Below are 22,675 nucleotides of genomic sequence, written 5' to 3'. Positions count from 1 at the left end.
ATTTTTATTTTAGGAGGTTAGCTTGAACTACAGTTGCCCAAACATGCTTTTGCTTTCCTTACCTGAATTAGAAAAGTGAATCATTTTTAAAAATACATTTTATGTATCCAGCATGGCACAGGTGGAGGCCTGTCCTAATGCTAAACGATATTTTAAAAAATAATAAAACCAGAAACCCGTCCCTGTGGTAGCCGTGCTCTACTCGAGCAGCTTCTTGATTTTGATCGCTTTCCTGGTCCTCAGAGAGTCAGGTTAGGTTTTGTCCACAATTGATTCACAGCAGGATTGGTCTAGGAGCACTTACTTGTTATTGCCTGAGGCAGAGGCACCTTAAAGTTCTTTAAACACAGTCTGGGGGCACAATATTTTTCATGGTTACTCCTCTTACTGCCCCCCCAAAAAAAATCACATTTCACTAAAGAATTTTTCTGTACATAACTGGTTTTTATTGATGCAAGCTAAACCATTTACTTTGAAAGAAAATATGAAAAGCAAAGTAAAAAAGTAATAAACTTTGAACAAAGTATGCAGTTTTTAGGATACTGTTTGTAGCTTTATTTGTTACTTCTTAGCATTAATGATTAATTCCTGGTAGGAACTATAAAGCTCAGAGAATTAGGACTTAAATTTGGGTCAGAGAAGAGCTGAGTTTCCTATCTGAAGACATACAGAGATTAAAATGTATCAGATAAACACTGATACCAAAGGAGAAGCCCTTAGATCATAAATGCACAGTACAGGTGAGATGAGTAAAAAGAGACTAAGATATTTGTTAACTCTGCCTCTGGAATGTTAACACTGGCAATTAAGTGAAAACTTACTTTAAACACGGCCCTACCCAGAATGGACTTAACTTTTTGACCACATGGTGGCAGTATATATCCATCTGTATATCTATATATTAGCAGATATATAGATGTGTGTAGCCTAGAGAAAGAAAGAGATTTTTTTTTTTTTTTTTGCCAGTCCTGGGCTTGAGCTCAGGGCCTGAGCACTGTCCTTGGACTTTCTCACGGCTAGAGCTCTACCACTTGAGCCTTAGCACCATTTCCGGCTTTTTTCTATGTATGTGGTACTGAGGAATCGAACCCGGGTCTTTATGCATGCTAGGCAAGCACTTTAACCACTAGGCCAAACTCCTGGCCAAAAGAAAGAGATTTAAAAAAAATTGGAGGGACAGTTGGGTAAATCTCAGTTTGATCAAAAAGCCAAAGCATCACACATATGACTTTATTTTTACTTCTTTATTTCCTATCAGCTGCTTACATGGGATTAAATATTTTTTTTCCCTAGAAAAATTCAGTAGATCTGAAACTATGAGAAATAATTATAAGAACTTTATACAAATTAAATGGGCTTATTAAAATAAAACCCCTTGTGCAACTAATTGATGTCAATTTTTAAAAATGGAAAAAAGTAGCCAGGCATGGTGGCTCACGCCTGTAATCCTAGCTATTCAGGAGACTGAGATCTGAGGATCGCAGTTCAGAGCCAGCCCAGGCACTAAAAACGGTGAGTCTTATCTCATTAGCCACTAGAAAACTGGAAGTGGCACTGTGGCTCAAGGGGTAGGGCAGTGGCCTTGAACTGAAGAGTTCAAGGATAGCAGGCCCAGAGTTCAAGCCCCATGACCGACCCTACCCCCCCCCAAAAAAAATGCAAAAAATAATAATGACAACTCATTAGCAGAAGAAAAGAATTATAAAAACCAAATCTTTTCTAACATAGAATTCTACTGATCAAAGGTGTCTCCATTATTACACTGATTTTATAATTACGCTTGCCAAAAGCATTCAGAGATGTTTAGGCCACAATTTCACTGTTCATTTAATTTTACTTTTGTTCATATCTTCTGTAAATTCATCTCAAATATAAGGTGGAAATCAGGCCGGGAGTTTGGCCTAGTGGTTAAAGTGCTTGCCTAGCATGCATGAAGACCCTGGTTCGATTCCTTGGTACCACATACATAGAAAAAAGCCGGAAGTGGTGCTGAGGCTCAAGTGGTAGAGCTCTAGCCTTGAGAAAGTCCAAAGACAGTGCCCAGGCCCTGTGCTCAAGCCCAGAACTGGCACAAAAAAAAAAAAATAAGGTGGAAATCATTATTGAAATTTAATGGAGTGTAATCCTTGACCTTAACAAAGTAACTTTTTGTTATTCCAGTTCCTGATGTTTTCTTTCATATTTGTTTTTAGATCTTCAGTTACTGTGACATATTATCCAGATATTAACACTGACAAAGAGGGCTAGCCTTTTGTTTCAACTCTGAAATTTATAAGTGGCAATTATTTTTGGCTGTATTATATATTGAGCATGGTACTTAATGAATTAGTGCTTATGTACTTTTTGTCTTGTGAATTTTTTTTTCCTGGTCCCACTTTGGCTATTTTTTTATTAAAGAATTTATTAACATTGATTTTTACATCATATTTCAAATGACATGTTTAACAAACAAGTATTCAAGAAGGGAATCTTTATATACAATCACTGGCACTTAGTTTTTAGAACACAATCAAAATTAGGCTAAGGGTTTGTATATCATAGATACATATTAACCTATGTAATAAAACATTATGTCTATACAGTCATAGGTGAAATTTTTTTTTTTTACAGCAGATCAAAATTTGGGGGCATCTCATGCAACAAGGAAATGTGTAGCTGTTTTGCTGTTGTGGAGTTAATTTAGGGTGTACCCTTTGTTCCAAAGAAAGCAGTCCTCATAATACCATGTAATATTAATGAGTCCTCACTAAATGAGGTTATTAAGTTTCATGAGGAAATGGTGAAATATTTCTTATAAGAGCTTTGGTAACTAGGAAGCAAAAAGTGTTTTGTTCAGCCTAACTTCCTTGTTTAGAAACATAGTTACAATTCTTGGGAAATTTTCTGCAAAGATTACCTGGAGGCTGATTATAAGTTTTCAAATGTAAAATATCCAGTTAATTTTATTTGTATGAAAATGAGGTGTTTCATTCATGATATGAAATTGTTATTGAGGTTTGATGAATGCTTTCTGAAATTTCTGTTTATTCTATCCAGTGTATAATCTTAAGTTTCCTCTACAGAATATAAATTACTCATTAAAGTATCCTAGAATGTCTAAAAATTCTTTAGTAGACAATAGTAGAGCCAGGTGAATCCTAGTTACTCAGGAAGCTGAGATCTGAGGATTGTGGTTCAAAGCCAGTCCGGGCACTAAAGACTGTGAGACTCTTATCCCAAATTAACCACCAGAAAATGGTGGTGTGGCTCAAGGAGTAAGCCTTGAGCTGAAGAGCTCAGGGACAGTACCCAGACCCCATGACCAACCAAAAAAAAAGAAAAAGAAAAGAAAAAAAGAATAATAGATTTGCTTCTTTATAGTAAATTTAAAGTAAATAAGCATGGGTAAAGTTTAAATTCCTAGACACTTATAGGGAGTCTGATTTAGTCTGAAATGAGCTAAAAATGGCATTCACAGTTTTTATTGAATAGCAGGATTCTAGTGGAGCAGATACTTGAACCATGAACACATCCTTTGAAAATTAAAGTTATTTTCTATTTTTTACTTAATTGAGATTAAGTAATATTTGAATTCTTAATGAAATTTTATGGTTTTAGTCTTCAATTAAGCATATTTTTGGTTTGGGCAGGTTAATTTGTTTTTTTTTTTTTCTTTTTGTCGAGAAAGCTTCTCAGTATCATCTAGCTTGGTCTGGAATTTGTTCTCTTTGCCTCAGCCTCCTGAGTGTTGGAATTACAGTTGTATACAACCTGTAAGAGTTGAAAAGTAATGGGTTACTTAACATTCCTGAAACTATGACTGTAGTCATACTTCCTGTAGCATCACAGCTAGTAATAATAAACTCTTTTTCTTGTGCTTACCACTAAAAGCTTTTTCTTTTTCATAAATCCATTGAATTTTATTTTTTATTTTTTATTTTTTTTTTTGCCAGTGCTGGGGCTTATCTTGCACGCTAGACAGGCACTCTACCATTAAGCCACATTCCCAGCTCCAACCCATTGAATTTTTATGTCATGTAAATGACTTGCAGATAAAAGTGCCTGAAGGGAAGCAAGCTCCAAGGAAGCTATGGCAATGCAGTTTTCAGTATGAGTATTAGAATATTCATTTAGCTGTTAGATTCATCATGGGGAAGCCTAGACTTCAAGAGTAACAAGACTTCATTTGTAACCCCATGTCTAATCTTAAGTACATCTGGTGACACTTTTGACTTTCATTATGGGGTAGATATTTGCATATCATGTTAAACCTTGAAATGAAATCTTGAAACTCATTGGCCAAGAGGATGTGTCATCATGTTACAACAGGGGACACTGACCCATTAGAGACCTTCCTGCCTACCATACTGAGTGCTGTGGTGACACTCAAGAATACCATGGCCACTTTATTCTTGCCTAAATAAGATATTTTGGAAAGCTTGCAAAACTAACATGTATGTACTTGATCATATAGTAAACTGATACTTTGAGCATAGATCTTACCCCTGAAGAGAATTAAGCCAAAGCAAATAAAAGATGAAAGCAATTAAATTATTTGACAGTTAAGAAACATATCTTTTGGCTCAAAGAGGTGAGATAAACTGAAATTAGAAAGAAATGAAAGTGATAATATATCAAAATTCTTGAGTTACATTTAAAGCTGTGCCAGAAGGAAACTTACAGCCTAAAAATGCTTTTATAAGCAGAAAGATAAAACATGTAGTTCCTATTTCTTCCCTTGTTGGGGAGGTGTGAGGATAGTAGTAGTGATAACTGGCTTTTGAATTCATAACCTTGTGCTTCTGAGACAAATTCTCTACCCCCAAAGAAAAGAAAAGAAAACGTATGAATAGAAAAAAGATTTTGGGAATAAAGTGAAGGATATTTTAACTCTGTGGCAAAAGGTTTAAAAATTGGGAGTGAAGCTGCAAGTACAGTTTTATGAAACTGACAGTGAAAAACTTGTGGTACAAAACTGTAAACAATTGTTGCTAGTTTTTAGCAGAAGTGGGAAAAATTAAGCCAGGCATTGGTGGTTCATGCCTGTAATCCTGGCTACTCAGGAAGCTAAGGCCTTGTAGATCTAGGTTAAAAGTCAGCCCAGGGCTTGGAACTCATCTCCAAAACAAACAAACAAAAAAACAAAACAACAACAACAACAAAAAAAACAATGAAAACCTAGACCAGCGGTGTGGCTCAAATGTTTAGAGAATCCACTGTGAGCAAGGAAGCTGAGCTATAGCACCAGATTCCAAGTTCAAGCACCAGTAGGAGCAAAACAAAACAAAGCTGTATGTTGAGAAAGGAATAGGGATAAAGAAATTTTGAGAAAAAAATAGGACAAGATTGAAAATGTTCAAATATTGATGGGGAAGAGTTAAAAGCAAGAGGAATTATTAGTATTGGAGACCCAGAATTCAGCTGTGGAGATCAGAACTAGAAGAGAAGCCATTCTTGGCATAGTAGACCTTTTCCAGCTGACCTGATATATTAGAAACAACATTTTGGGGTCTTTTAAAATCTACTTCCTATAGGCCACAGCCTGCCTTCTTTTTTGTTTTGCCAGTCCTGAACCACAGCATCATTTCTCGATTTTTTTTTTTTGGGGGGGGGGGGGCGGGTCATGGGACTTGAACTTGGCCTGGGCGCTGTCCCTGAGCTCTTTAGCTCAAGGCTACTACCCTATCCCTGGGCCTGGGTGTTGTACCTGAGCTCTTCAGCTCAAGGCTACCAGCCTACCCTTGAGCCAAGCCCCACTTCCATTTTCTAGAGGTTAATTGGAGATAAGAGTCTCAGGTCCTTTTGTGCCTGGGCTAGTTTTGAGCCTTGACCCTCAGATATCTTCCTCCTGAGCCGCTAGGATTACAGGCGTGAGCCACTGCTTCCCCAGCATATGTCTCCCTTTTTCTGTGTATGTGGTACTGAGGAATCTTCATTTGTGCTAGTCAAACACTCCCAGCCCCAAACATAACCTGCCTTTTATCCTAGTACTATGCACATTCATGTACATAAATACCCCCCATACACTCACATGTATACAACACAGATAATGCAAAGTAACACAATCAAGGATATGCTGAGTATTCAAATATATTTGCCTCTGTCTCTGGTATTCTGCCTTAAAAAGTTTTCTTAGGCCGGAGTACCTAGTAGGGGGTGTTTGCCTAGCATTCATGAAGCCTGGGTTTGATTCCTTGGTACCACATACATAGAAAAAGCTGTAAGTGGTGCTGTGGTTCAAGTGCCAGAGTGCCAGCCTTGAGCAAAAGATGCTCAGAAACAGTGCCCAGGCCCTGAGGTCCAGCTCTGGGCGGTGCTTTTGATTGCTGCATCCTTGGGGCACTCTTCCTATTGTTGGAGACACACACTTCTGGGCTCACCTTTGCTTCCTGGGTCCTTTATCTTTTGCCCTCTTTCAAATGTTCATATTTCTCATGTTTATGTTCTTCAGAATTCTGTCATAGTCATTGTACATTATGAACTTATCAATTAGGCTGTCATCTCACAAGCAACAAGGAAGCATACCTATAACTAAATTTGTAGCTAATGAGTAGTCACTGTATTATAGACATTTTCATAAGCATTCATATGTATTGATATAATCTTTTTAATAACTCATTGAGGTAAACACTGAAGTACAGAGAGATATACAAATCTGTACAGTTCATACTGCATATATTTCAATTCTACACAATTGAATTCTGACTCTTCTCAAATATAACACAGTACTCGCCCAGTGCAGTTATATAATTAATAACACTTAGAAGGCTAAAGCATTCTTTAAGGGAACTAAATCTTCTTTCAGGACTTAGTCTGAAATGATGTGTGTGATGATACTGTGGAAGTGAATAGAAGATTCTCAGCTTTAATCCTGCAATAATACCATAGAGAAAGGACATTCTCACAGAAGACTTCAGTGTAAAAGTTCTATATAATAAAGTAAAACAATATGTACGGTTTTTCATAATTATATCTCTCCAATGGCCCTTTGATATAAATTTGGCAATCACACTTCAACATTTAACAGTTTTAGTAGGGAAAAAATTTTAACTTACTCATCTTCTATCTGAAGCATGTATTTCAGGGCCACTCACATAGAAATAATTGAGTCAGTATTTATATAGAGAGTGCTATGACTACACTTAGCTAATCAGCTAATAAGGGGATGATTCAGGATAATATATGCTCAACATTCTGGGTTCTGGAGGTAGGGCTGGTGGTTGGTTCAAAGATTCTGATGAATTAAAAAAAATACATAGTGATTCAGACCCATTGTCGTGATTTCCCTTTCAGTTCCCATATTTATATAACTTTTTGTTTCTCTTTCTTTTCTGTATGTTTGTGGGGTGGGAGAGGGAAGGGTAGAGGAAGAGGGCCTCTCATTCTTACTCAGTTTTTCATTCCACAGCTGGTACTTTACCTCATGAGCCATGCCTCCACGTCTCCCTTTCTGCTGGGTGATTGGAGGAGATAAGGGTCTCATAGATTTGTCTTCTCAGGCTGGCTTCAAATCATAATCCTTGCCAGGCACAGGTGACTCACTCCTGTAATCCTAGCTACTCAGGAGGCTAAGATCTGAGGATCATAGTTCAGAGCCATCCTGGACACTAAACGTGAGACTCTTCTCTCCAATTAACCACTAGAAAATGGCACTGTGACTCAAGTGGTAGTGCTAGCCTTGAGATGAAGAGCTCAGGGACAGCACCCAGGCCCAGAGTTCAAACCCCACAACCACCAACAACAAACACTCATGATCCTCAGATCTCAGCCTCCTGAGTAGCTTGGATTATAAGTGTGAACCACTGGCTCCCAACTTCATTTCATTTCTTAATCTGCCCTAAAGCAATTCTTGCTATATAACAGGCACTGTATAAATAGTCCGGTGGTTAACAAAACAGTCTCTGTCCTTAACATGTTCTCACTATAGTGAGAGTTCTGCAATGGTACAAGAGAATCAGTGCTCTTCAGAAGGCTGGCCATGTTCAGGTTAGATGTAGGGATTCAGGCAGAGGGTTAAAGAAAGCCTCCATACATTCAGGGAAATTGCAGATAGTCCAGTCAGAAGGTGACATATAACTGTAAGGAATAAGGAGAAATGAGACTTGAAATAATGAGGACCAGATTGTGGAGGCCTTTGTGATCTTTAAGTTCTCACTTCTTTCCCTCTCCTCTGCCCATATCGCAGCATCTCCTGAGTCCGTGCGCATTCCTGGTAATGTGAGGGTAGGAGAGAGAAATGTTATAGAGGTGTTTTTAGGTTACACATTCTTCAGCAAATAGAATGCCATAGTTAATCTTTTCAAGGGTTATTTTTTATTTTAGCTATGGGTATCTGCTCATATATGGCCTTTGGTGTCTACATTCTACATTACTGGGAGAACTGGCACTGTGTTTATTCCTTGCTGTACTTTTAGGATCAATAGTAACTCAATGAATGTTGAAAATGTCATTTAGAACTGGTAATCTTGTAAGCGAGCCATAGTTGTCATGTTTGTTCTTAAACAGCTTAAATTTTAAAAAATGAGCTTAAAAACTACTCTGATTCAAGATGTCCTGCCTTGAGTTACTTAATATTGTAGAAAAATGGAAGATCTTTTTGGTTCAATTATGAGAAGGAAATTTTATAATGGAAGAATTCATTGCAGAATTTGATCATTTATATTTTGATTTGTTTATTTGTTTGTTTGTTTGTTTTGCTAGTTCAAGGGCTTCAACTCTGGACTTGGGTGCTGTCCATGAGCTTTTTCGTTCAAGACTAGCTCTCTACCATTTTGAGCCACAGCACCACTTCTGGCTTGTTCTGTATAGTTTATTGAAAATAAGAGTCTCACAGACTTTACTGCCTGGGCTGGCTCTGAACCATGATCTTCAGATCTTAGACTCTTGAGTAGCTAGGAATACAGGAATCAGTCAGTGGTGCCTGACATATGTTTATTTCATAATGTTTTATTGTTTCATTTGATTTACAGATGCATGAGGAAGATCGAAGGCACTACTCTGACCTTCAAATCAGGTGTCAACGCTTGACCTTAGAATTAGCAGACACAAAACAACAAATTCAGCATGGTGACTATCGTCAAGAAAATTATGATAAAGTCAAGAGGTAAGTCATTAAGGTGACCACCATTTTTTGTATGCATCAGTCACTTGGATTCTTGTTATTAACCTGGTTAATTCCAATTTTGCCATTTCTTAGCTCAGAACGACACATTTTGTTGGATGTAAGTTGTATTTTTACATTGGTTTTCATTTTGTTGAGAAGTTACTTAATAAGATGAGACCCAATCAAATTCCATATGAATAAACATTTGTAAATTTTATTTGGTTGGTTTTATGTAATCAGATCAGTTTAAGTTCTTCAGTTTTCCCCCAACTATTTTTCAGCTGTTCATTTCTAACAAAAGGCACTCCGTCTTTCAAAAAACAAGAGTACTTTCTGATCACCTATGTTTCTTAGTCACATTGAACCATTACATGTATCTTTTTTTGTTTTGTTTTCCCATCAGTGTGGGGCTTCAGCTCTGGGCCTGGCACTGTCTCTGAGCTCTTCAGCTCAAGGCTAGGGCTCTACCACATTGAGCCACAGTGTCACTTCAGTTTTCTGGTAGTTAATTGGAAAGTAGGAGTCTCACAGACTTTAGTGCCCTAATTGACTTTGAACTGTGATCCTCAAAGCTAAGCCTCCTGAGTAGCTTAGGATTATAGACGTGAGCCACAAGTGCCCCGCTTTGTTGCACTACAATATACATTTCTGTTACTTATATAATAATGAACCATTCTGTCACTACATATTCCTTTGTAAAGTTCTTTTAATTTTGTATATATAGCAGACCTCTGAATAATGCTGAATTTAATTTGAAAATAAAGTAGAAAGCTGGGTATGATGACATACAACTGCAAGCCCAGCCATCAGGAGACAGAGGCAGGAGGATCATAACTTCTAAACTTAGCTTAGGCTATATAAACGGACCCTATTTTCCAAACACAAAGCAAATCCATAAAAAAATAAAGCAAAATAGAGTCACTTATGATTGGAAGATATACATCCATGCCAGTGACAAATAATATATAAAAAGAGAAAAATTAAAAAGATAACCTAGACTAATTTAGAAGAACCATGAATGAAAGATAAATGAAACAGATGAGTCAGGATTGATAATTGCTGATGTTGGATGATGAGAGCATGGGTCTCCGCTTCATCATCTCCATTGTTATGTATAGTTTTGTTTGTGTAATGAAAATGTAGGAAAGATATAAATGACCTTAACAAAAGAAACATAGTAAGCCCTTCCAAGTGCTAAAAGTAAAACAGAAAATCAAACGAGAGGCTCATACAGAAACTTAGGGGTTCACTAGGTACAGTGAATGGGTTAAATAATAAAATGATCTAGCTATGTATAGTGGTGGCCTGTCCATGTAGCCTTCAGTGGCCTGGAACTAGCAATCCTCTAGCATTCTGACCAGGCCCACCTGAGCCAGGAAACTAAGCAACATTATACCAAGAAACAAAGGGTAGGGGAATGTAGATTAGTGATAGAGTACTTGCTTTGTACACATGGGACCTTGGATTCAATCTCCAACACTGTAGAAAAAAAAAATAGGTCACAAAAATATAAATGGGAATATATGCCCTTGATAAGTTCTAATAAATGTGCAATTTTTGAGAAATGAGTGGAAAATTGTGGTTTATTTCTGCATTTAATTCTCTATGGCAGTATAAAAACTTAAATTATATCTGTGTATATTTTATTTTTTTGCCAGTCCTGGGCTTGAGCTCAGGGCCTGAGCACTGTCCTTGGACTTTCTCAAGGCTAGCACTCTACCACTTGAGCCTCAGCACCACTTCCAACTTTTTTCTATGTATGTAGTACTAAGGAATTGAGCCCATTAGTTCTTCTATTTCTGATTTGACACCATAATAGACCATTTGAAAGTACTCCAACTGCCTAACATAATAAGTATAATCTGACATTAAAGTAAACATTGATAAGAATTATAACCCAAGGGCCGAGAGTTTAGCCTAGTGGTAGAGTGCCTGCCTAGCATGCACGAAGATCCAGATTCGATTCTCCATACCACATGCATAGAAAAGGCCAGAAGTGGTGCTTTGGCTCTAATGGTAGAGCTCTAACCTTGAGAAAATCCAAGGACAGTGCTCAGACCTTGAGCTTAAGCCCCAGGACTAGCAAAAAAAAAAAAAAAATATATATATATATATATATATATATATATATTCCACTAATAGACTATAAATCCATGAAAGCATACTCATAATAAGTAAGGACGGAAGATGCAGTACAATGGTAACTCAAATAAATGTGTGTACATTAAGGATGACTGCTTTATAAACCCACTGATAATGTTCGATTTAGAATGGTCAATGACATCTAAGTCCATGGCTTATGTTAGGAAACAAGATTTTTACACAGACCAAGTGACTTACTGAGGAGCAGGTGAAAAGAAAACATGTGGTGACAGGGCCAGGAGTTTGGCCTAGTGGTTAAAGTGCTTGCCTAGCATGCACAAAGACCCGGGTTCGATTCCTTGGTACCACATACATAGAAAAAAGCCGGAAGTGGTGCTGAGGCTCAAGTGGTAGAGCTCTAGCCTTGAGAAAGTCCAAGGACAGTGCTCAGGCCCTGAGCTCAAGCCCAGGACTGGCAAAAAAAAACCAAAAAACAAAAACAAAAACATGTGGTGACAGACCTCCAGACAGTGCTGGAGGGTGGGAAAGTGAAGTACTGTCTGGGCACATCTGGCCACTGGAGAAAAGAATCTGGAACAGGTTGGTGTCTCTGCTCCTGTTAACAGTGCCTGTAGGTTGTGGTTCAATTCTTTGTTGTACTTTATGGATAGGGAGCTGGTATGAACATGGAAATTAAAATGCCTGAATAATCAGAAACACTTTTTTTTGTTGTTTAGACAAAAAAAATTCTTGTCAATATATCCTCTCTGCCACCTGAGTCTTAAGTTGTAAAGGGTTTCTAACTATAATTGAACTGTTAGTTCAGAGCCAAGTGTAAGCTCTTCAAAAGTTGTGGGTTTAAAATAAGATTGAAGATGATGAGTGAAAAAAATAACTGCAGTGCCCTTTAGAAAGTACTATTTTCGGGCCGGGAGCATGGCCTAGTGGTAGAGTGCTTGCCTAGCATGCACGAAGCCCTGGGTTCAAGCCTTGGGTTTGATTCTTTGATACCACATACACAGAAAAAGCCAGAAGTGGTACTGTGGCTCAAGTGGTAAGAGTGCTATCCTTGAGAAAGCCCAAGGATAGTACTTAGGCTCTGAGTTCAAGCCCCAGGGCTGGCAAGAAAGAAACAAAGAAAGAAAGACACCAGTGGCTTACTCCTGTAATCCTAGCTACTCAGGAGGCTAAGATCTGAGGATTGCGGTTCCAAGCCAGCTGGGCAGAAAAGTCCCTGTGAGACTCTTACCACTGATTAATCACTCAAAAACCTGAAGTGGTGCTGTGGCTCAAAGTTGTAGAATTCTAGCCTTGACCAAAAAGAGCTCAGGTACAGTACCTAAGCTCTGAGTTCGAACCCCACAGCTGACCAAAAAACAGTACTATTTCATTACCACCTACCCCCTACATTGTACAACTAATACAAGCAAATAAAAATATGGAGGAAAAGAGGATTTATTTACTATTCAGCATAGTTTGTATTTTTAAATTGGTTATTTATATAAATAAGGTTTTGAACGTAAAGTTCCTTATAATTTGAAACAAATCTTTTTGTTATTTTGGTTTTCGGTGTTTTGGTTTTGATCTGCTTGAACTCTGGGCCTGGGTGCTGTCCCTTAGCTCTCCAGCTTAAGGCTAGTGCTCTACCACTTTGAGCCACAGTACCATTTCAGGTTTTTGAGTGGTTAGTTGGAGATTAAGAGTTTCGCAGACTTTCCTTCCTGTGCTGAAATTGAAACCGCAATCCTCAGATCTCAGCCTCTGTGTACCTAGGATTACAGGTGTAAGACACTAGTATCCAGCCAGAAAGTAAATCTTTAATAGTTCATAGAATGGTACCAAATCTACTGCCCAGTATCTATGTTCAGTTTCCTAATAATCAAATAATGTAATAGGTTGTAATATTTACCTTTGTGGGTTTTTTTTTTCCAGTCCTAGGCTTGAGCTCAGAGGCTGAGCACTACCCGTGGACTTTCTCAAGGCTAGAGCTGTATCACTTGAGTCTCAGCACCACTTCTAGCTTTTTTTTTTCTATTTATGTTGTACCAAGGAATTGAACCTGGGTCTTCGTGCATGCTAGGCAAGCACTCTAGCACTAGGCCAAACTCTTGGCCCCATGAAATTTACCTTTGGATTTGAATTTTATTTTAATAGTGAACGTGATGCACTTGAACAGGAACTACTTGAGATTAAGCGAAAACATGAAATACTTGAAGCTTCTCACATAACTCAAGCCAAAGAAAGAAATGAATTATCAAAAGAGGTAAGCTTATAAATAGAATCACATATATTTTATGGCATAATATTAGTAGACAATATCTGGGAGTAAAATGATCAGAGAAACATCTTTCCTTTTTCACTTACTTGCCAGGCATAAAGGAAATGTTTAGTATTGTTTTTAGACCTATAATTTGCAGGAAAGAATTAGCCCTTTTAAAAAGGAAAATTTTCTGTGTGGCAAGTACAATAAAAAAAAAAAAATGACCATCAACCAGACTTGATCTGGACCATGCATGTCTACAAATCCACAGGTAACCACCCTGCAGCAGACTGTTACTTTACTGCAAAAGGACAAAGACTACCTCAATCGCCAGAACATGGAGCTAAGTGTGCGCTGTGCACATGAGGAAGATCGCCTGGGAAGACTGCAGATTCAACTCGAAGAAACCAAGAAGGCTAGAGAAGACATGTATGAAAAATACGTAGCATCCAGGCAAGATTGATGTTATTTTCTCACATAAATAGATATACATTTATACTATTTTTCCATTTTGAGGGAACTCTTGGTCTAGGGAAGATGAATACTTATTTTTTTATGAATGTTCATTTTTTTTTAAAGATCTGTACTACAATATTAAGAGAATACTTTCCTGGGCACTGGTCTCTCATATCAGCTAGTAGTTCTGGCTACACAGGAGTCTAAAATCTGGAGGATCATAGTTCAAAGATAGCTCAGGCAACAGTCTGCAAAATTCCATCTTTTTTTCATTCTGTTTTTCTTTTCAGGGTGTGTGTATGTGTTTGACTTTTGTAGCAGGTTCTCATTGTATAGCTCAGTAACTCATCCTGCTTTCGCTTTCCCAAGACTGGGTTACAGTCTTTTCTCTCTTACTAGATATTTCTCCTTCAGTCTACTAGAGTTCTTTTATATATGTACTGCTTATAATCTTTGAGCTATTTGTTTATCAGAACAAGTAAAACTCAAGTAAAGTTGAGATTTCACCTGTAATAGTTGACACAATCATATCTGTCACCTTAGTATTTTTCATCAGTGTGTGCTGTTCTAGATGATACGCTATATAATACTTCAACTCTGCAGAAAAATCACAATGCAGTTATGGCCGTAGTACAAAGGCTGAAATGGCATGTAAAGTCAGTTAGGGTGATATTGTTTTTGTATTTGTCTTAATATTATTTATATCTCAACATATACCATACCAGATTAAATTTGTATGAAGGATAATCTGCGTGCATCAGCCTTTAAAGCTTAGCCTTGTGCACTAAAAAGCTGTTACTGAAACTGTTTTGAGGGTGAGTATTATAAAGTGTGAATTACTAACACCTCGTGTAGTAATTAAGTCTGTGGAGCAATATGTTTCACAAATTAAAATACTGTGTAACAGTATTTTTAGAAATTATAAAGCTGTATAAAACCCTAAAATTGTTAAGTTTTCCAATACTAGAGCATACTTGATATAAAATATTAGTACAGAAGAACCTCTGTTTTACCAATGAAATTCATGGATATTTCTTTTGGCTCCTTGCAGAGACCATTATAAGATAGAATATGAAAGCAAACTACACAATGAACTGGAAGAAATCAAGTCAAAAACTAATCAAGAAATTGATCAGCTTCGAAGTGCCACTAGGGAAATGTATGAACGAGAAAACAGGTATTTAAAAAAAAGTTGTATGATATTCTTAGTTACTTGAATTTCATTGAAATTAAATGGTCTTTCTAAGAGATATTTTTCTTTTTTTCTTTTTTTTTTTTTTTTTTGCCAGTCCTAGACTTAAACTCAGGGCCTGAGGACTGTCCTTGGATTTTTTTTTCTCTCAAGGATAGAACTCTACCACTTGAGCCTCAGCACCACTTCTGGCTTTTTCTAAGTATGTGGTACCAAGGAATCGAACCCCGGTCTTTGTGCATGCTAGGCAAGCACTTTAACCACTAGGCCAAACTCCCGGCCCGATATTTTTCTTTTATATTAAAAATCATTACAAATCCGGCCACAGGTGGCTTCCACCTGTAATCCTAGCTACTCAGGAGGCTGAGAGCTGAGGATCACAGTTCAAAGACAGCCCAGGCACGAAAGCCCCTGAGACTCTTATTTCCAATTAACTACCAGAAAACAGGAAGAGGCATGGTGTCTCAAGTGGTAGAATGCTAGCCTTGAGCTGAAGAGCTCACGGATAGTGCCCAGGCCCAGAATTGAAGCCCCACAACCAACCAGTAACAACAAAAGTCATTATGAATGCAAATATAAATAAAATGAAAATGTTAAAATTCTAAACTCTTTGCTTACTAGTATGGAACAGAACCTCCCAAACATTTAAATACTTTGGTTTTCCTCTAATTGTCCTGCCTTTTTGTCTTGTCTTCTGGCTCAAAGTTGAGATTAAAGACAAGAGTACAAAGGAAATTAGAGGAGAGGTAAGGCATAATGACACACACCTATGATCAATCCTAGCTACTTATGAGAAAGATATTGGGAGGATCACAATTTGAGGCCAACACAGGGGGAAAATTATGACACTTTATCTCAACAAATGGGCCAGGTATAGTATACATGAATTTGGTCCCATTTGTGTAGTCCGGATCATTATCTGAAGCTGATCCAAGCAGAAAGTTTGAAACACCATTCAAAAAATAATTAAAGTAAAAAAGGGCTTTGAGTGTGGTTTAAGTCTTAAGAATGCTAGCCTAGCTAGTAAGATGCTCTGAGTTTAAACCCCAGCATGAAAGAAAGAGAGAGGGGGAGGAGAGAAGGGGGAAGGAAGAAAGGAAGAGAGGGAGGAAGGAAATGAGGGAGGGAAGATGGGAGGGGGTAGGAGAGAGAAAAGGAAGGGAGGGAAGGACTAACTATTGAAAGATACTAGTAGTTCTTCATGTGACTTGCCTTACATATGCATTACATAGCTGTTGGTTCTTATATTAAATAGTGTTGAAAAGGAAGTTTTTTTTTCTGTGGTCATGGGGCTTGAACTTGGCCTGGGTGCAGTCCCTAAGCTTTTCAGCTCAAGGCTAACACTCTATCACATTGAGCCACAGTACCACTTCCAGTTTTCTGGTGGTTAATTTGAGGTAAGAGTCTCATGAACTTTCGTGCCCTGACTGGCTTTGAATCATGATCTTCAGCTCGCAGCGTCTTGATTAGCTAGGATTACAGGTATGAGCCACCAGCGCTTGATTAAATATTTTTATTCACCCTGTTTAGACCGTTATGTTAGGTTTCCCTAGTTAATGGAAATCACAGTAAAACAAATTCTACTTACTGTGTGGCAGATTTTTTATATACTAAAACTAATAAGTAATTTAGCTTTTGAAAGTTGATGTTTTCGTCTTTATTTACTAATTTATTTTAGTGGGACTGGAACAGGACCTCAGACCTAAGGGTTTTATACTTACCAGGCCGTGCTCTACCATCTGAAAAGTTGACTTTTTTTTGTTTTAACAGTCCTGGGGCTTGAACTCAGGGCTTGGGCACTGTCCTTGGGCTTTTTCAAGGATAGTGCTCTACCACTTGAGCCACAGCACCACTTTTTTTTTTTGCATATGTGGTACCGAGGAATCGAACCCAGGATTTCGGGCATGCTAGAGAAGCACTCTATCACTAAGCCAGGCTCCAGACCCCAGAATTGATGTTTTAATAGGAAATAGTTTGAAGTTGGTTTGTCATACTAGCTTATCAAACTGATTTGAATATATACTATTTTTTTTTTTTTTTGCCAGTCCTGGGCTTGAACTCAGGGCCTGAGCATTGTCCTTGGACTTTCTCAAGGCTAGAGCTCTTCCACTTGAGTCTTAGCACCACTTCTGGCTTTTTTTTTCTATGTATGTGGTACCGAGGAATCGAACCTGAGTCCTCGTGCATGCTAGGCAAGCACTTTAACCACTAGGCCAAACTCCCGGCCCCTTGAATATATACTATTTGACTCCTATCATAAAGATTTTAAGCCAGACTTAAATAATCATCAGTTCACATTATAACATATTATTTCTACTAGGAGTGTGGTAGCAAAAAAAATGTGACATTCCTGAATCCAAGAGGAAGTTGCTATATTGATATAGTATTTATTAGATGACCTGTAGTGCAGTAGATATGTGGGATTTGGGTAAGGAACTGAAAAAGATATTAAATTATTGTTAAATTGCTGTTGAAGGTAACAGACTTACTTTAGTGTTTGAGCACCATAAATTTTTTTCTGTGATCAAGGCCTCAGAAGTCCTGAGTCAACTTTCATGTCGTGATGTTATTTTTTTTTTTTTTTGCCAGTCCTGGGCTTGAGCTCAGGGCCTGAGCCCTGTCCTTGGACTTTCTCAAGGCTAGAGCTCTACCACTTGAGCCTCAGCACCACTTCCGGCTTTTTTTCTATGTATGTGGTAGCAAGGAATCAAACCCGGGTCTTCATGCATGCTAGGCAAGCACTTTAACCACTAGGCCAAACTCCCAGCCCATGATGTTATTTTTTAAAGTAATTTGGGGAAATATTGGACAACTATTTTAAATATTTTTAGTTTCTATGTCATAATTGTTATCTCTTGAGAATTTTATGTATTTGTATGTGTAAGATATATATAGAGAGAGATGTTCAGAAAAAATGTGAATTTACATTCAACAGACAGTTACAGATTAAGTATAAGCTAAGCAGAACAAAAATATGCTTGAAGCATACAAGGGACTACTATTCTGAATTTGGTGATATAATGTGCTTACTTTTCTGTTTATTTTCATCATCTGTTATCTATAAATAAGCTCCTCTGCACAATATAGCTTAAGTTTTCATGTTAGTCTTATATGAATGGAAACACTATGGATGTTTTATGCCTTATTCACATAAAACTAATTTTAAGGGACCAGGAGTTGGCCTAGTGGTAGAGTGCTTGCCTAGCATGCACAAAGCCCTGGGTTCAATTCCTTGGTACCACATACATAGGAAACAGTCGGAAGTGGTGCTGAGGCTCAAGTGGTAGAGTGCTAGCCTTGAGAAAGTCCAAGGACAGTGCTCAGGCCCTGAGCCCAAGCCCAGGATTGGCAAAAAAAAAAAAAAAAAAAAACAAAAAAACCTAATTTTAAGATTCTCTGCTACTGAGTTGCCTTGTCATGTTTATAACAAAACCATAATATTGTTCAGAATGTGCTTGCTTAGTTCACTAGGATCATCTGGAGACTTGAAAAGGAGTAAAGAATTCTCAAAGCATACTTCATCTTTGGCAGAAGCTTGTTTGGTTTGCCCTATGTAAGGAAAGAAGTATCCTGTACTGATGGTTACTTGGCATTAGGGCTCAACAGCCAGGTACTAGAGGCTATGTCTGTAATCCTAGCTATTCAAGTGGCTGAGTTCCTGTCCCAGCAGGAAATTCATATCTCCAATTAACCAGCACAAAGTTGGAAGTAGAAGTGTTGCTCAAGTGGCAGGGTGCTGGCCTTGAGTGAAAAAGCTAAGGGACAGCACTCTAACTCTGAGTTCAAGCCCCAGTACCAGCACAAAAATAATAATACAACAACAGCAAAAAAAAAAAAAATGGAGAGGCAGCTCCCTTTATGTATAATTCTCAGAACAACAATCTTGCTTATTTAGTAAATACTGATTGAGGCCTACCATATACCAGCTGTATATTTGATGCTACAGATGTGAGCCTACCATATACCAGCTGTATATTTGATGCTACAGAAGTGATGACCTTTGTCTTCACAAAGCTCATAATCTAATGGAGGATAAGCACAAATCAGAAAATAATAATCATAAACATGATGATAGCAGAGAAAATGACTAGATACAAAGGTTGAGATCGTATCTAACATAGCCTTGGGATAAATCAGGGAAGACTTCATGAAAGAAGAAATGTGCATACTGACAACCTGTTGAGGCAAAATGAAGTGAAGCTTTTTGAAGTAATTAAAGTTAACTTACTATGCTGACACAGAGGTGGGGGAGACATGGAGTTATGAAATGTGACTAAAGAGTAAAAGAAGAGCCCAGATCATTCATTTGGACCATTGTATATGGATTATGTGACAATTAGAAGAGGAGACATAATATGATCTGTGTTTAGGTCACATCATTGTGAGAGAACAGAATAAAAGAGAATAGAGGCTATTTTAGAGATGGTTTCCATTACCAAGGGAAGAGGTGTGATGGGATTGGATTAGTAGTAATAGGAAGACAAGTGGTCCGAGTGAACATCTAGCAAAAATTGAATTAACCTCAGGAGGTGGGAAAGGGGACAGGGTTGAAAAGCTAAGAACACTAGATTCTTCATTAAATAGCCACATGAATGGTAAGGATAGTTTATTAAACATTAGACCTAACGCCACCAAGGCTTATGTCTCTTATCCTAGCTACTTGAGAGGTTGAGATCTAAGGATCACTGTTTGAAGCTAGCCTGAGTAGGAAAGTCCATGATACTCTTAACTCCAATTAATCACAGAAAAAGCATGAAGTGGTCCTATGGCTCAAGTGGTAGAGTGCTAGCCTTGAGTAAAAGAAGCCATGGACTGCACCTTAGCCCAGAGTTGGCAAACACACATACACGAGGGCTAGGAATGTGGCTTAGTGGTAGAGCACTTTGCCTAGCATGCATGAACCCCTAGGTTCAATTCTTCAGTACCACATAAACAGAAAAGGCCAGAAATAGCACTGTGACAGCTCAAGTGATAGAGTGCCAGCCTTAAGCAAAAGAAGCTCAGGGACAGTGCCTAGACCCTGAGTTCAAGCCCCAGGACTGGAAAAAAAAAAAAAAGAAAAAGAAAAAGAGGGGGAAGAGGAAAAGAAAAGAGAAAGAAGGAAGGGAGGGAGGGAGGAAGGAACAAAGAAGAAGGAAGGAGGGAAGGAAGGGTTAAAAAAAGGCTTTAAAGGGGAATGGACAACAAATTTAGTTTGATTTGAAGTATCTGTTAAGGAAAAGTTATCTATAAATTTTGAACTCAGCTGAGCACTGGTAGCTCATTCCTGTAATCCTAGCTACTCAGGAGGCTGAGATCTGAGGATTGAGGTTCAAAGCCAGCCTGGGCACCAAAGTCCGTGAGACTTATTTCCACTTGACCACCAGAAAATCGGAAGTGGTGTTATGGCTCAGAGTGATAGTGCTCAAGGACAGCACTCATGGTATGGGTAGTATTTCTCTTTTACCAAAAAGTTATTATTCTGTTCAATTCTGTTACAGATTTTGTAGGCTTTGTTGGCTGATTTAAACTTAAAATTTATGGGATTATTTCCGTGATAAAATGCATGATTATTTTGTTGTTGTTTGTTGTTTTGTTTTGGTGAGTGGTGGGAGTTGAACTCTGGGCCTGAGCGTTGTCCTTGAGCTCTTCAGCTCAAGGCTACCACCCTACCCCTTGAGCCAAGCGCCACTTCCCATACATGATTATTTCAAAACAATTCACATGGCCACATAAGCTTCGATGCAACAGTTGATAATTTGTTGTTTTTCTTGTACTGAAATTTTAACCTTTAAAAGGCATCCATGGAAGGCATGCTCCTGGCTCATGCCTGTAATCCCAACTACTAGAGAGGTAGAGATTGGGAGATCTAGACAGCTTGGATGAAGTTACTAAGACCTTATCTCAGCTTATAAGATGGGCATGGTGGCATGCCCTCAGTCCCAGCTACACTGGAGTGTATGTAGGAAGCTCTCAGTCCCAGATCAACCCAGGCAAAAATTAGACTCTATCCAGAAAGAAACCTAAATAAAAAGAGCTGGAGCATGACTCAAGTGAGTCCTATGTTTAAATCCCCGTACCATCAAAAACGTAAACATAAATAAAATACGTTGCCATAACATAACTTAGATATATTAGCTCTTTTTCAAGATGATTACTAGAGGCACCTTGATAAAGTTTTTTTGGGAAAATAGTCAACAGAGGCATTTCTGGAATCCCAAAAGATGAAGGAAGATTACTTGTCTACAGGACTGCACTGCTCTATAGCCACAACCAGGTGGATGCCTCCTAACCAGGGCATTCCTGGATGACCCCAGACTGCAGGACCTCAGATTGAGTCCAGGGCTGTTAAAACTACAATGGCCAGCTGCCACCAGGTGGTGCCAAACTGCAACTGAATGCCTATACCAACAAAAGTTCCCTTACACAGCCAGTTGTACAAGCTTGCCTTTGTTGTTTTTCTCACAGTGATCCAGCCCTGTGTTTTATATGATGGAATCTTTGTGGAATATATTTCTTCATTATGGCAGATTTGACTGTGGTTAGAGCTTGTGTCCCACTAGTCCTCCCACAAGGTAAAACCAAACTCTACATTGTTCCTTTTAAAACCTTACAACTAAAAACAACTAAGGGGAGATTTTTTTTAATATTCCTTATAAATCATAAAATTCAAAACAAGTTTATTATGTTTAGTAGTTTGTATGTCTGGGTAAATTAATCTCTTCAATGGGACTTATATAATTCGGTTTACTGTATTTAATCAAAGTGCATTATACTAATAAGAATTAAAATGGAGGTGGGGAGTTTGGCCTAGTGGTAGAAGGCCTGCCTAGCAAGCATGAAGACCTGGGTTCGATTCCTTGGTACCACATGCATAGAAAAAGCCAGAAATGGTGGTGTGGTTTAAGTGGTAGAGCTCTAGCCTTGAGAAAGCCCAAGGACAGTGCTCAGGCCCTGTGCTCAAGCCCCAAGACTAGCAAAAAAAAAAAAAAAAAAAAATGAAAATGAAAAAAAAGTACTGGCATATTTGGTCTTAGTCTCCTTACTTCTAATAAGTAATTTTATAAAACTGTAAAATAAGATTAGTTAAATAAGTTTTGCCTTTTATTTGTTTTTTGTACCTTGAGAATATGTTTTAGTTTTTCTTCTAAAGTATGAAAAAGACAAAACTCAAGCATCTAATCTTGGTCTCTATCCCTGTACTTTAGGAAGCTAAATGGTATTAAGGGAGGAAGAAGAGGTAGAAGAAAGAGTTACAAAGATATAAGCAAAGATAACTGAACTGAGTATTTGGATACATCCAAAAAAATACTCTAGCGAGGTGATGGTGGCTCATGCCTATAATCCTAGCTACTCAGAAAGCTGACATCTGAGGATCACAGTTCTGAGCCAACCCAGGCAGGAAAGTGTGTGAGTCTTTGATCTCCAATTAACTATCAGAAAACCTGAAGTAGCACTGTATATCAAAGTGGCAGAGTATTAGACTTGAGCAAAAGATCTCAAGGACAGTGCCTAGTCCCTGAGTTCAAACCCCATAACTGACAAAAAAAAAAATCAACTATGCATAGCTGGACAATGGTGGCTCACATCTGTAATTCTAGCTGCTCAGGAGGCTCAGATATGA

General features: G+C 38.1%; 1 protein-coding gene across 1 annotated transcript in view; it reads left to right on the top strand.

The window, feature by feature from the left end:
* The window catches only part of Pibf1 (progesterone immunomodulatory binding factor 1), a 151,037-nt gene that overhangs the window by 14,986 nt on the left and 113,376 nt on the right, over positions 1-22,675 (top strand). Inside the window, exons 6-9 of the mRNA XM_090342044.1 lie at positions 8,949-9,082; positions 13,319-13,427; positions 13,696-13,877; positions 14,932-15,057. Coding sequence (XP_090198170.1) covers positions 8,949-9,082; positions 13,319-13,427; positions 13,696-13,877; positions 14,932-15,057 — 551 coding nt within the window. The remainder of the gene's footprint in view (positions 1-8,948; positions 9,083-13,318; positions 13,428-13,695; positions 13,878-14,931; positions 15,058-22,675) is intronic.

This window comes from Megascapheus bottae, chromosome 11 (assembly GCF_031878675.1).
Source record: "Megascapheus bottae isolate mThoBot1 chromosome 11, mThoBot2.hap1, whole genome shotgun sequence".
Classification (NCBI taxonomy): domain Eukaryota; kingdom Metazoa; phylum Chordata; class Mammalia; order Rodentia; family Geomyidae; genus Megascapheus; species Megascapheus bottae.
This window is presented reverse-complemented; position numbering and strand designations above follow the sequence as displayed.